General features: G+C 48.0%; 4 protein-coding genes across 4 annotated transcripts; 2 read left to right on the top strand and 2 right to left on the bottom strand.

Moving 5' to 3' along the window:
* Positions 1–1,824: 1,824 nt before the first annotated feature.
* Positions 1,825–3,386, bottom strand: RhiXN_06249 (pentatricopeptide repeat-containing protein 5, mitochondrial; the record flags this gene model as incomplete). The annotated part of the gene is made up of 4 exons (XM_043326065.1): positions 1,825–2,697; positions 2,751–2,888; positions 2,942–3,079; positions 3,135–3,386. 4 exons carry the CDS (start codon positions 3,384–3,386, stop codon positions 1,825–1,827), a joined length of 1,401 nt encoding a protein of 466 aa, XP_043181497.1.
* A 1,297-nt stretch (positions 3,387–4,683) lies between these two features.
* On the top strand, positions 4,684–6,736 carry RhiXN_06248 (choline transport protein; the record flags this gene model as incomplete). The annotated part of the gene is made up of 9 exons (XM_043326064.1): positions 4,684–4,965; positions 5,026–5,146; positions 5,198–5,224; positions 5,285–5,358; positions 5,412–5,577; positions 5,643–5,853; positions 5,954–5,976; positions 6,034–6,535; positions 6,589–6,736. 9 exons carry the CDS (start codon positions 4,684–4,686, stop codon positions 6,734–6,736), a joined length of 1,554 nt encoding a protein of 517 aa, XP_043181496.1.
* A 120-nt stretch (positions 6,737–6,856) lies between these two features.
* On the bottom strand, positions 6,857–9,638 carry RhiXN_06247 (uncharacterized protein; the record flags this gene model as incomplete). The annotated part of the gene is made up of 6 exons (XM_043326063.1): positions 6,857–7,179; positions 7,240–7,493; positions 7,706–7,834; positions 7,889–8,658; positions 8,710–9,144; positions 9,201–9,638. 6 exons carry the CDS (start codon positions 9,636–9,638, stop codon positions 6,857–6,859), a joined length of 2,349 nt encoding a protein of 782 aa, XP_043181495.1.
* Positions 9,639–9,876: 238 nt separating this feature from the next.
* On the top strand, positions 9,877–13,108 carry RhiXN_06246 (activating signal cointegrator 1 complex subunit 3; the record flags this gene model as incomplete). Its single annotated transcript, XM_043326062.1, has 10 exons — positions 9,877–9,963; positions 10,015–10,101; positions 10,162–10,289; positions 10,342–10,361; positions 10,405–10,430; positions 10,482–10,510; positions 10,563–10,951; positions 11,007–11,321; positions 11,381–11,656; positions 11,757–13,108. 10 exons carry the CDS (start codon positions 9,877–9,879, stop codon positions 13,106–13,108), a joined length of 2,709 nt encoding a protein of 902 aa, XP_043181494.1.
* Positions 13,109–13,137: the final 29 nt, after the last annotated feature.

Raw genomic sequence — 13,137 nt, 5'->3', positions numbered from 1 at the left:
GATGTAGCTTTGCTTGTTTGTTTTTAGCTTCTAGATTACTTGCGGACTACAACGATACATCTCTTGTAAAACTAGGTGCGGACATGCCCAGCAGGAGGACTATAGTCAATGCCAACACCGATCCGACGGAAGTAGTCTCGATTTTCAATGACCGGCCATGTTATTGTTGCCTAAAATGCTCTGCCCCTTTGGTAAGCTCACTAAACCAACTCTCAAAAGCTCATTAAACAAGATACATACCAGGCTCTCCAGGATGAACTGGTCTCCAAGTCTTTCTCTGGCCGTGAAGGAGCTGCCTAGTAAGCGCCTATCGCAAACTCTGTTTCACTTTACTTAATCGCCGCCATGTAGCCTAATGCACTCAGTCATCAATGTGAAGATAGGAAAGTCGGAAGGGAGACAACTTTTGTGAGGCTTCCTTACATAGCATACCATATCACCTGTATTGATGACATCCTTAGAACAGGTTATCATACTGTGGCTGATATATACTGCATTGGATGCGGGACTACGGTAGGCTGGACATACTTAAAGGCCCACGAACTCTCACAAAAGTATAAAGAAGGTTTGTTCCTGATTGCGTTATTTAGAGCTCCACTCAACTTCCAGAAAAGGGAAATATATTGTCGAGAAGGAAAGAATCATGAAAGAGAACGCTTGGTCCGTTGAAGAATCCTGAGGACGACATAAACTTTGTATCAAATATCGATATGGCACTCGGGCCAACTTCAAGTTTTTGTCAGCGACACATGCCAGGAAATGGGGCCCGGCCCTAATAGGTGCAATCGTTCATGCCCAAGCTGTGTCTGGTTGTACTTACATGGACCGCGTCCTTTTTTCGTGGTATCAAAGTAACTTTTTTGTTTCTACGGTAAATAGATTTGCTCGTGGTACCATGATTAAGAAGTGAATCTGTATGAGCTCGGTGCTCGGCCAAACTCGTCATTCATCGTTACCTCGAGAGTATACAGACAGGAACTTTACTGATGTTCTCGAGAAGGTCTTCAACAAACAATTGAGGATATCCCCTAAGCTTCCGATCTCAGATTTGAAACCCCTGACACTGAACAACTATATATTAGCCCTCAAGGCCTCTGGTATTATAGCATACATGTCTGAGCCCGCATATAGCTTCCAAAGAAGGACATAATACTTCTAGCTAAGTTGCTTAACTCATAACATTTCGCATTTGTACACTTATATAGGCAGTATAATTATAACACGCATTACTATGTACATATGCATCGTACTATGGGTCACATGTAAATATTGTGGTCAACCTAGAAAGGACCCCCTGGGCACTTCATGCCTTGCGAAAATCTACCCTAAATGCATTTGGCCATATCTCTTTTAGCTAAATTATCAAGCTATGAAAATCGATTGCTGGTCCTAGGTACATGAAATTATGCACAATCCCCAGCTGGAGAACAGGGTGTAAAATCACTGTTTAATATCAAATGCATCCAATACAACCTATATATTAAGTTGTCACTAGCCACGGAAAATAGCAACTAAAAGCACAATCAAAACTAGACAGCTGATCATACTCTCTACTATTCATGCATACCTTCGCGCTATTAACTGTCATTCGGATTCTTCAATTTATAAAAATATTCCATATTAGTTTTTTACATGCCATCTAGAGTCCTTCAATCCAGATCCGATCGCTACAACAGACAGCCTGAAGTACCGGCGCCTGTGTCAAGTCGTTTATAAGTATTATCATTCTCAACGAAAACTGTTCATTTATTCCCCAGAACAAAACTGCAACTTACAATAGACCCGAATCCCCATAATCAATCTCAAATTTTGATTGCAACTCGCTTAACTCGATACAGATTTAACCCAAGCCATAGCCTCATTAGCGGTATCCTGCTTCTTCTGGCTCTTGAGCAAGTAATCTCTCAATCCTGTAGACACCCGATATCCGCATATCTCCATATCCTCCAATGCCAATTCTGCTCTCGGATCACCCTCTTCTACGCACCTCTGCACGAGCGCTTCGTACACTCGTTGAGGAGGAATCATATTCCTTCCCTTGATTTCCTCCAGACGGCTAAATGCGGACTCGTAGGTTTCTTGCGTCAAGGCAAGCAGAATAAGGCGAGAGTAGGTTTGCAGGGTTGGTCGGATTTGGTTGGAGAGCATATCTTGGTATAATCGTTCGCCGAGCTCAGCATGCGATATCGAGAGACACCCTCCTAGAAGGATATCAAACGTTTGTGCATCGGGCGACACCTCCAGGTCCGGGAGCTCTTTATAGATGCCAATTGCGCGCTGCATATCTGACAGGTTGGTAGCAGCTTCAATGGTCGTATTGACAGCTTCGATGTTGACGGGTCGAGGTAGCTGAGTTAGAACGTCCCATGCGTTGTCCAAGGTTTCGGAAGACCTGTCGATGACTTCGACCAGACCCGAGACACTTTCTGGGAGAAACTTGACTCGATGATCTTTGAAAAGATCTAAAGCCAAGTAAGCGTCGCGAATTTGCCCAGCTACAGCGTAGGAGCCAATAACAGCCGCTAAATGGTGCTCTTGGATTTCTTGAGATGATTCTTGAAGGTATTCCAAGACGGAGCGAGCAAGTTCGGGTAGGCCATGGCGAGCAGCCGTATTGAGGATCTCAACACATAGAGGCTCCGTTGGTGGACATCTTGTTCGCCGAATATAATCCCATGCTTTTTGAACGACATTTGCCTGTACGAAACTTAGTTGAAAAAATCCAAAAGCTCTAGAACCAATGTGCTCACGTTCATGGTTTCGGCCCCAGACATCAATACTGCCATCCTGACCTGGTCCGTATTAACACCCGGAAACCGTTCCGCCTTGATCGCCATTTCCATCGCAAATTGCGGCATTCCCATCTGAGCAGCAAGACATATCACAGTCTGTATGCTCTGCACATTAGGAGTAATGCCTTTTCAAACATCTCGCTGAGAACTTGGACAGCCATTTCGACATTTTCTCGTCGTGCGAGAGCTTCGAGAATATGCTGATATGTGATTTCATTCCACGAGCACCCGTGCTCTTCAAACATTTTAAATGCTTTCGCCTCGAGCGAGGGGTCTGCGGCTGCTGACTTGACGAATCGTCAGTGAGGAGTAGGTGAAGAACCCGAAACAAATCAAACTTACCTCGAGTACATAGTTAAGTCCCTGTTGTTTATCTCCTACTTTCATCTTCAACATATCCTCGAAGATTTTGACAGTCAAGTCAAACAGCCCGTATGAAGCGATTACTTTCAACATGGTATCATACGACACAGCATTGGGTCGAACGCCATTCTCGATAGCGGTGGTCCATAGGCGGACAATCCCGACAATATTCCTGTCGTTCAGGCGAAACTGTAATCTTCTGTTCAGAGTTTCCACGTCTCTGGTAGGCATAGGAAGTCGCAGGACAGAAGAATCGTATAAGCGCTTTTTAATTTGTTCAGCGGTGGACGCTATTATTCCCTCGTTACTCCAAATGTGCGACCGTATGCAAAATTGTCTTACCATGGCGAATAGGACATGCTAATCCGGAGCTAGTTGATGGGACTATATTCCTCGTAAGACCACACTGGGCAACTCGCCTCAATGTCGTTAGAGACATCTCGGACCAATGCAATGTGAAGTAAAATGTGCGCCGTGGGTGATGGTCACCTGACTAACAGTAAGCGCCCTCTACATTTTTGGCAAATTGGCAACAAAAAACTTTCAAGCTGCAACAACCACCGACTGTTTTGGATACTGTACTTTCCTCCAATCCATACTTTTCTTTAATACACAAATGCCTCTGAAACTCCTAAGTTATATCCACTGAACCCATGCCTTCTCCTTATCACCTCCAACCTCGTCAACACACGTCTTGGAGGACATTTTGAAGGCACAGAATGATGTACAGCTTTGCTTTCGCTAGCAGCTCTAGCCTCTGGGCGATGATGGACTTCTAGATAGTAGCAGAAGCTACACGCCATAGTATATTTTTGTATCAGTAGTACCCACAGAATCAATCGCGCCTATTTTTGTTCATCGCCACGTCAGACCTATAGACCTATATTCGTTCGAGGGGACTGATCGTGCGCGATATTCCCACTACACACATTTGTGGTTATCTCGGCTAGACCTTTTGTGTGTCCGGTCGATGATGTGGACCCCACACGTAACTGATTGACATATACCAACACGTTGTTGGCCCTGGGTCTTTGATTGTCCTGGGCCTCGCTCACCACATCGATGCTTCATTAAGCAGCCGTATGCCAGAGTTGTTTGTCCAGTTCTTCCATTCGCGTGATCGAGGTATACGAGAAACTTCTTTGTAGATCTTACCCACGGCGTAACTATGTGTGAGATAAGGGCACTCGTATCGCATACATAGCCTTGTCCGTCTTTTCTATATGCCGCCTGATTAAATCCGACCCGTATAGAGATCCAGGTACCGAACAGGTATTTACATGTGTGGTGGACGTTGATCCGCTTTCCTTATTCGAGTGACACGATCACTTGTCCGGTCCCGATTCAGGATGTTGGACCGGGAGCTCGCATCTGCGGCTGATTTTATTCAGATGGGGCATTAGTGGAACCGAATATGCGGCTAGCAATTCTTTGTACTCACGCCCATGTTGTCTAGCATGATATATCTACCCCGTCAGCTATACTCAACCTGAGTGTCCTCTCTTACCCCCATCCTCAACTTCACACCATGTCCTCTGATGCCCCAGCCAGACCCGAACCAACGGCCGTCCAATCAGGGCCATCCGAGACCACTATCTCTTTCCCTCAGGTCATCCCGCCTGTTGACGGCCTGGCTTTGCCAGGACGCAGTCTAGTTCTCTGCTTCGACGGAACTGGGGATCAATATGACCACGACGTGAGCCCTGATATGCTTTTATTTCTCCGTTATTCTTATTCTAGCTTGAACGTAGAACTCGAACATTGTGCGATTCGTTCAGCTCCTAAAAAGGATGATAAAAAGAGACAAATGGTACGTCTTTCGAACACAATTCGATAGCAATTGGTCGTAAATAATGGTTGTAAACGTCAGGTATACTATCAAACTGGCATTGGCACAGGAGTAGGTCCTCAGCCAAGCGGGGTATTTACCTCTAAGCTATCCCAAACGCTGGATACTATGATCGCCTCTGGTTTGGGTGATCACGTCCGAGGTGATTTTCTTGGTCCTTTATTAATATATACTCTGTTAACATCCATCACAGGTGGATACGAATTCCTTATGCAAAATTGTAAATTTCACCTCTCCTCACTTTGACTTTACATAGTAGCTAACTCGATACAGAACGAAGGGGACAGAATATCTATTTTTGGTTTCTCCCGAGGCGCATATACAGCTCGCGCTCTAGCAGGAATGCTTCACAAGGTACAATCTCTAACCCCCCCCCCCCACTCTACTCTACACTCATATCAAATCAGGTCGGCCTTCTCCCCGCATACAACCACGAGCAAGTTGCGTTTGCGTACAAAATGTTCAAACGTGACGACGAAGAGGGGTGGAAAATGTCCAACGGATTCAAGCGTGCGTTCTGTATCGACGTCAAGATTGATTTCGTTGGGGTGTTCGATACGGTGAACTCTGTCGGTACGTATACATCCATCTTCTCCCGACTCCTGCACAGGCTCAAAAATTGTTTTGTGTGCACTCAGGAATCATCCCTCGCGAACTCCCATTCGCAAAATCCAACTACCTCATCCGTGTATTCCGACACGCCGTAGCGCTAGACGAGCACCGAGCCAAGTTCCAACCCAACTTGTGGGGCCGCTCGACCGAGTCTGAAGAGAAGCTCGGAGAAGCCGGAAAGAAGAAAGTGTACCACCGCCAAAAGAGCAAGAGCGGGGTCTGGAGTTATGTTTACGGGTGGGGCAGTGTACAATTACAGAACAAGGAAAGCAACCCGACACCAAGGCAAAGGCCAAAGCCCATAGCGGCGGCATGATTTTACCACTGTCGCTGACAGGGGTCACCAAACAGACGTGAAAGGTTCGTAGTTTACCATTCAAACTTGCTCTCGACTTGATTTACATAGTTGCATGACAGAGGTCTGGTTTGCCGGTGCGCACTGTGACGTTGGTGGCGGCTCCGTACCGAACGAGACACCCAACAACCTCGCTCGGATCCCTCTACGCTGGATGATCCGCGAATGCTTCCTCAACAACACCGGTATCCTATTCCACTCTGCCGAACTGGAAGAAATCGGCTTGAGCCCGCCGACGCTCTGGCCGACCGTCAAAATCCCGACTCCGATCGCGGACGGCCACAAGCCCCAGGCGAGCGATGCTACCATGGTCGATAGCCCTGAAGAGGTTAGGGACGACCCGATGTCTTCCAAGACAAAGATCAATGGGGTTGAGCCGCCCAAGACTATGTCGGCTCTTGTCCCTCCCGAGTTTATCAAACTTGGGTCGGAAGCGGATGCCAAAGATGCGCTTGAACCCATCTACGACCAATTGTCGATTGCGAAATGGTGGTGGATTCTTGAGTTGCTCCCGATGAAGAAGCGCTATCAGAGGCACGACAAGTCATGGAGCACTTGGCTGTCGTGAGTATTTCCGCCTTGTTTTTTCTATGAATGAGAACTCAATAAGTTTTTAGGATCAACTTTGGCGGCCCACGCGTAATTCATGGTCAAAAGCGGTTTGGGGTTCTTGTTCATAGGACTGTGCAGTATCGGATGCAGCAATTGGGATACAAGCCTCGTGCTGAACTCCTAGCGGAACCAGGTCCAACCTGGGTAGACTGATTTGACTTTCTTTCGCATTCACTCCTGTACTGATACATTGAATTCATACAAAAATATGTGGTATAACTTACAGAGAATACGGATACAAAAAAAGAAAAGAGCAAAATGTGAACCAAGAAATCAAACATGCTTCCATCGTCCTCCGCCCCAACCAACGAGCATTGCGAAAGCTTCATCCCGGCCCACGATAAAGAGGAATTTTTCTTCCAGGATCTCGGAGCCCTGGGCATATCGCACTGACAAACCACTCGGGCTAACCTTTTTCACTCCGCGCAGATTGTCGATATTGACTTTGACAGTCCTGGTATCTTGGGAAGTCTGAGATTGAGATTGAATTTGAGATTGAGAGCCGCTTGATGAAGAAGTGAACAGTGAATTAAATGTCAAGAGAGAGGGTGATATCATGAGCATGCCGGGGTGCGAACGGTGCTGGGCTGGGAAACCTGGTACAGTATCACGTTAGAGAACTGAATCATACGGTCGCTTGGGAATAGTATACCCACTTTGACCACTTAAGGCATGTGCATGTGTCGTCTTCGATTCTACACCTCTAGATTGGTCAATACGCTTCTTAGCCTTCCCCCACCAGTTCCACGCTTTCACGGCGCCCTTGCGCAACATATCCTCCTGAGGCGCACTCGTCTGAGGGACAACCAATCCAATATCAGCCTCATCGTCCGAAGAGGTTCCTTCGACCAAGGACGTCGTAGAAGGCGACATGACCAAGGTGCTCGTATCCGTGAGATCGGTCGTAGACCTTAAAGACGACCCAGGAATGGGAACGTGCAGTTTTCCAGGATCTCCAACCGACTTGTTGTTCCTCTTTCGCCGGGAAATCCGTTCTGGGACGATTCGTTCGCCTCGTTCTACACGTTTGGATATTAATTCCATGGCCACTCAGCATCGGTCGGTGCGGCCGCAAATGGGGCGGGAAGTCTCGGAAGTTGCCTAACTACTGGTGGCACGAACCAGAACCAGAAACCCATGACCATAGTGACGATCTTGGAGGTATCTTGGACGATGAAAGTTCCAATGAAAAGCAAGGCAAATAGGAAAATATAGAAACGCGTGAGTTCGGGGCGTCTGCGCAAGAAGATACTAACAATGGACTCGTCAGGTGTGGACTGCACAGAATTCATAGCATTCGCTTACTTTTTAATCCGTTCGTGCAAGTCAGCAACTTCATCCGCCAAGTCGACCAACATGAGTTTCCAATCCTCCATATCCTCAGATTGGTCTTCCAGGTTGCTCTCGCCATTAGGCTGTCCAATCCTATCCTTCTGCAACTCCAGAGTAACCGCCTTGGCCGTCTTGCTCTTCTTTTTCCCTAACCCGGTGACCAGTTTCGTCACTTCCCAAACTCCGAGCTCCCCGGTGATACCAACGCCAGGTATCCCACCCTCTATCGCTTTTCCAAGTTTTTCAGCCTCTCTTGCGGCAATGCGTCTCCTCCGGATCTCTTCTCGCGTGACATTACCACCAGTCCAGAGTAGATAAAGCAAGCGCCCGACTATAATTTGGCTCAAGAATCCACCGGCCCAAGCTGCCCAGAAAACCGCACACCAAAAGGCGCTTTTACGAGGGTCGCGCCAGGTAGACAAGTGGCAAAGATAGACGATTACGGGAACATACGCAGGGTACATGGCCAAATACAGCCGTTGGGCAGTACCTGCGGCGCGATTGAGCCTGAACTTGCGCTTGGTTTCGCACGCCTTGGGAAGTGGTTGGATGACGTATGGGTATACGATGGCAGCAATGAATTGGAAAGGATTCTGGGGATTTGCGAGGTGGGGAGGGAGGGGGTCTACGTTGCGAGCCCATGACCACGTAGGGTTCGACGTTGAAACCCATTCGCCATCTTCTTCGTGTATATGTGTGGCGGCTCCCGAGTGCTGTGGATCTATAGCAACCTCATTCACTCTCTGCGGTCCATTAGATTTAATGAAATAAGCTGGTGCAAACCCCTCACTCACCGAGGCAAACAGTCGAAGATACCGCTCGACTTCCTCAGCATCGTACATCTGCGAGGTCATCTTCGTGAGGTCGGCATCTTTTAAAGTAATGATTGAAGCACCGCTCCCACGTCGGGAATTTTCGAACAGGGATGGTCGGGATGGCGCATTTGAATCCAGGGTCCGGGCGCTGCCAATGTTTGTGCTCGAATGGGCGCGGTGGCGAAGTCCAGGAGCTTCAATCAGTGGAGACGGTGAGGGTTGACGGCTCGGATGCAACGGAGGTGCAATCCTCGAAATATTGCTAGTTGATAAATGTCCGTGATTTTGTAGTCCAAGGATATTATGGCCATCACTTGGGACTTCAATCGCCGTGTTTGGCTGGAGTTCTGCGGGTGCAGGCACCGACTGTGACGCAAGATTCGGCTCTGAGCTATAAGGTGGCAGTGTCTCGCTCTTTGGAGTGTCGTCTCATCGGTGACTGGGGGGTTGTCAACAATGCTCGAAGTTACGACAGGCGTGATAACTAGCACGGGAGTAGAGGCGTCGCCTAGCGTAGGTTCAGGCTGTGCAATAATTGGAGCTTGGGAATAAATTGTATTTATTTGTAATTGGGTTGGAGGGTCAGCAGAAGCATGTGGTACTGAAATCGAAGTACTAGCGCCAGGGTCAGTTGAATGCACTGTTTTAGACGTCGTTCGACTGGGAACGGGAGGGGCGGGTGACTGAGCGCGTAAAGGGTGCAAAGGTGGAGGAGGCGGAGGTAGATGTCTGTTCAGTGCGCCATATGTCTCGGGGCCAGGACTGGGAACACGCTGTCTGGCAAGAGCTGGGTGACTCGGGGGAGGTAAATAATCCGGTTTTAAGCCTGGAACAGGAGATGAGATGGTTTGTATGCTACTGGTACTACCTCGAGATTCAACTGAAGGTGCTACAAAACGTCTAGACATGGGTTGAGAAGGTGTGTAGAGGTCGTGGGGAAGCCGACAATGCGGTGACCAGGCACCATAGGTTTCTGGCTCAGGTAATGCATTACATCACCTGCCGTGGCTATGCGACGGGCGCTAGTCTATGTCAGACCTGTTCATCCCCAATCGAGCATCGTCTGAATCAATAGACTACATGTCCGAACGACCACTACGCCTTAGCTTTGCCGTCGTTCGAAAGCTGTAACCGTCTAAGGAATCAATGCTACCTCGAAGTCGGAGACAACAGGGCTCTTCTCAAAGCTATAGCACCGGAAACACCGTGATCTCATTAACACATGCCACGCCTGTAAGCAGTAAAGTCTGTCAGGGGTGGCGATATGCTCATATCTTATAACAGACTTATGATAGCAGCAATGGTACCCTTGCGGAATCCGACCCAGACTTTAATCCCAAGACTATATCCCACCAACGTCTATCATCTACAGTAAGTAGATTCCTTGAGAATGAATACTGGAATATTCTTTAACATATGATGTAATGAAAGCCTGTAGACGCGACTCGAGCCGGCTTTGATGACTACGGTTCGGAATTGGGCAAAGACGCGCGCGTCTGGTCAGCATATGTCAAAGAAGCCGAGCAGTGGGATGATGAAATGGTAGATGGCTGGAATAGGTGCGTGGAACGCACCTATAACTCCGAATAGCTTTAACGGGAGTGACATAAGATCCTTGGATGTGATGCTAGGTAAGAGTGAGCCACTCGGGAGAGGGCGGTGCTTGCTAATCAGTTAATTGGGTGGCTGTAACAGTGTTCGTGAGTTCCGACTCACGGCCCACATCGTACGCATATACTTACATTATTCAGGCCGCATTGTTCTCGGCAGTATCAACCACGTAACTACCTCACTCAACCCAGAATTTCTGGTGCTGAGATATTCACTCGTAGCTTCGTAGTGGAGAGTATCAAGGATCTCCAGCCGGACCCAGCGATGATTTCCGCAACAACACTTCAAGAGATCTCCCAAGTTCTGAGGATTATTGTATCGAATAACCAGTCCAGCGCATCTCTTTCTGACCTGCCTCCCGAGGAGAAATTTAAACCTTCTGCTGCTGCTATCTGGGTAAACGTATTATGGTTCTTATCCTTGGCTTTAAGCGTTTCCGTTTCGTTGGTCACGATGCTCGCCAAACAATGGTGCTATTCTTTCATGTCTGGCAGAGCAGGCCAACCACATGTGCAAGCTCGTACGAGGCAGAGGAGACTTGAAGAACTTGAAAGGTGGAAAATGCCTGAAATTCTGGCCATTTTACCGGTATTTATGCACTTATCACTGTGTTAGTCTGCTTTTTTTAAGGCGGGACTCAACATATTTACTCACATATAGTCCAGTCTTATTTTTTACCGGCTTGATATTATACCTCTGGGACACTCATGTTGGCGTGGCCATCCCAGTTCTCGCAACCACTGCATTCACGGGAACCTTTTACGCAACAACAACCATGTTACCAATAACCTACGAGCTATGCCCATATGCCACCCCTCTCTCTCAGTTTATCAAAACGTGCCCAAATGCATTGGAATTCCTCAAGCAAACGTTTTCAACAATACTGAGCCAAGCATCCCACCTCAAAATCCCCATGCGATTATTGAAACTATTCGACAGCTTTTCTTTGGCAGAACCCGAAGCCCCCACCAAAGCTCTCGGTACGAAGAAGTGGTAGACTCAGAGGATATCATGGACCACCTGACAAGCCGTGCACTAGGATGGTTAATGAGCAACTCCCAAGACACCCGTTCCGTTGATATCGCTCTACAATCTATCGCAGGTGCCGACCGCCGACTGCCCAAGCCGCTTTTGGATTGCGGCGCTCACCGTCTCATATCTCAGCGGTTCAGAAATTGTTTCCTTTCGCACCCGCAGTCTGGGTTTTCATACTTGAGTAACCCGACTCTGCTTGACGCGGCTTCGCTTTACGGTCGCGCGTTGGAGTTTTTCATGGCGGACCCCGGCTATATGTCTCGAGTTGAGGCCGTACTCCGTAAGGGATCAGGTGGGAGTTTTGCGATTCGCCGAGGATATCAATGGTACGTTGTAAACTATCATATTATATGATATCATCGCAATTCTCATACTATTAGTCCAACCAGCCTTCAACACGACTACGCCCGCTCTCGCCCAATATTGCTGCATTCGGACTTGTTGGGGCAAGCACATGGTGGGAGGTGCGGCTTCATACTGGCCAGCCCTCCCCGGGAGTTCTCCCAGAAGCACTTGCTTTCTACGGCGTCACGCGGATGGCGAATCGGTACTTCACCCTACAGCTCTTGTGGCTCTTATCGACACCGTCGCCGAAGAATCCCAGCATTGGATGCGCAAACTTCGTTCTCGAGAACGTGCACAATATCCGATATACCTTCTACGATTATTAGATCAAATGGATCAGCTTTCGTTGTCGCATGCTCGACCCGCCATTGCTGTCTGTCTCACCTCGATTGCAGTTGCATTTGACGGGTTTGATTCGGTCGATGAAACCGTACCGAGCGTCGGCCCTCAATCTCCCGGACACAGGCTTCTAAACTATTACGCTTCGAGTAACAATCGGAATCGTGATGTTGAGCCTCTTCTTGTTTATGGCCTCTTGGGCTTACTTCGAGACCGGCGCATACATGAGTTTACCGAGGGAGAGTTGTTGGTAATCGCCCAGCAATTAGTCGCAGTAAACGAGCTTCGGCCTCCTCCATCGACCCAGCACCTACCATTCATCTTGCCACCACTCAACTTGGGTACACTTGCCATTGAAACGTTATTACCGGCTTTGTCTCCCGAAGCTCAAGATCTGGTCAACGCAAAGGATGCCCGAGGTCGACTCTTCCAGGCGCTCTTGCCCTACTCCTATATGTGGGGTTCTCATAGCGCAGAAATCTATTCCATTGTGGCCGAAAGCATCAGACTGCCTAATTGTGACCATCTCAAGCAAATATGGAAGCGATGGCTGAGCTCCCAATGGACGTCTTATTATGCGAGCGAGATGCTACCTCTTTTGGAACGGCATAGGACATTTCCTCACGTTCTACATCTCATAGCTACCCCAGAAAGCTTAGAGTATTCGGCGATACCTTACGCAATGGCCCACTTTTGGTCACTAGTAAACCATATCGTGGTGTGGAATCGTCGCTGGGGTACTCAATATGGCCACGGTCCCTTTGGTAAAGTTCTGAGCTCTATCGTTTCACAGTTGTGCGAAGCCATCAAGACTGGAAAGGTTGATTCGATCAAATCGTCCCAAGGAATGACACTTTTATCTTTGCTCATGTACCAAGCAGAAGTTTGGCTTCCTCAGTTAGAGTGCTTAGCAAACCAGGTACCGGCGGACGTGCTGAATAGCGGGATTTTAACATTGCTTTCGGAGAGCTACACTTCGAACCACCTTGCGCAGAGAGTTGAAAGTATACTGAACATTTGTAACTCGCATACAGAAACAACTATGTAACAGTGATATGGTTTATACAAGGAGGTTAT

The sequence above is a fragment of the Rhizoctonia solani genome, chromosome 7, assembly GCF_016906535.1.
Source record: "Rhizoctonia solani chromosome 7, complete sequence".
NCBI lineage: Eukaryota > Fungi > Basidiomycota > Agaricomycetes > Cantharellales > Ceratobasidiaceae > Rhizoctonia > Rhizoctonia solani.
Note: the sequence above shows the minus strand (reverse complement) of the source record. Positions and strands in the feature narration are given on the sequence as shown.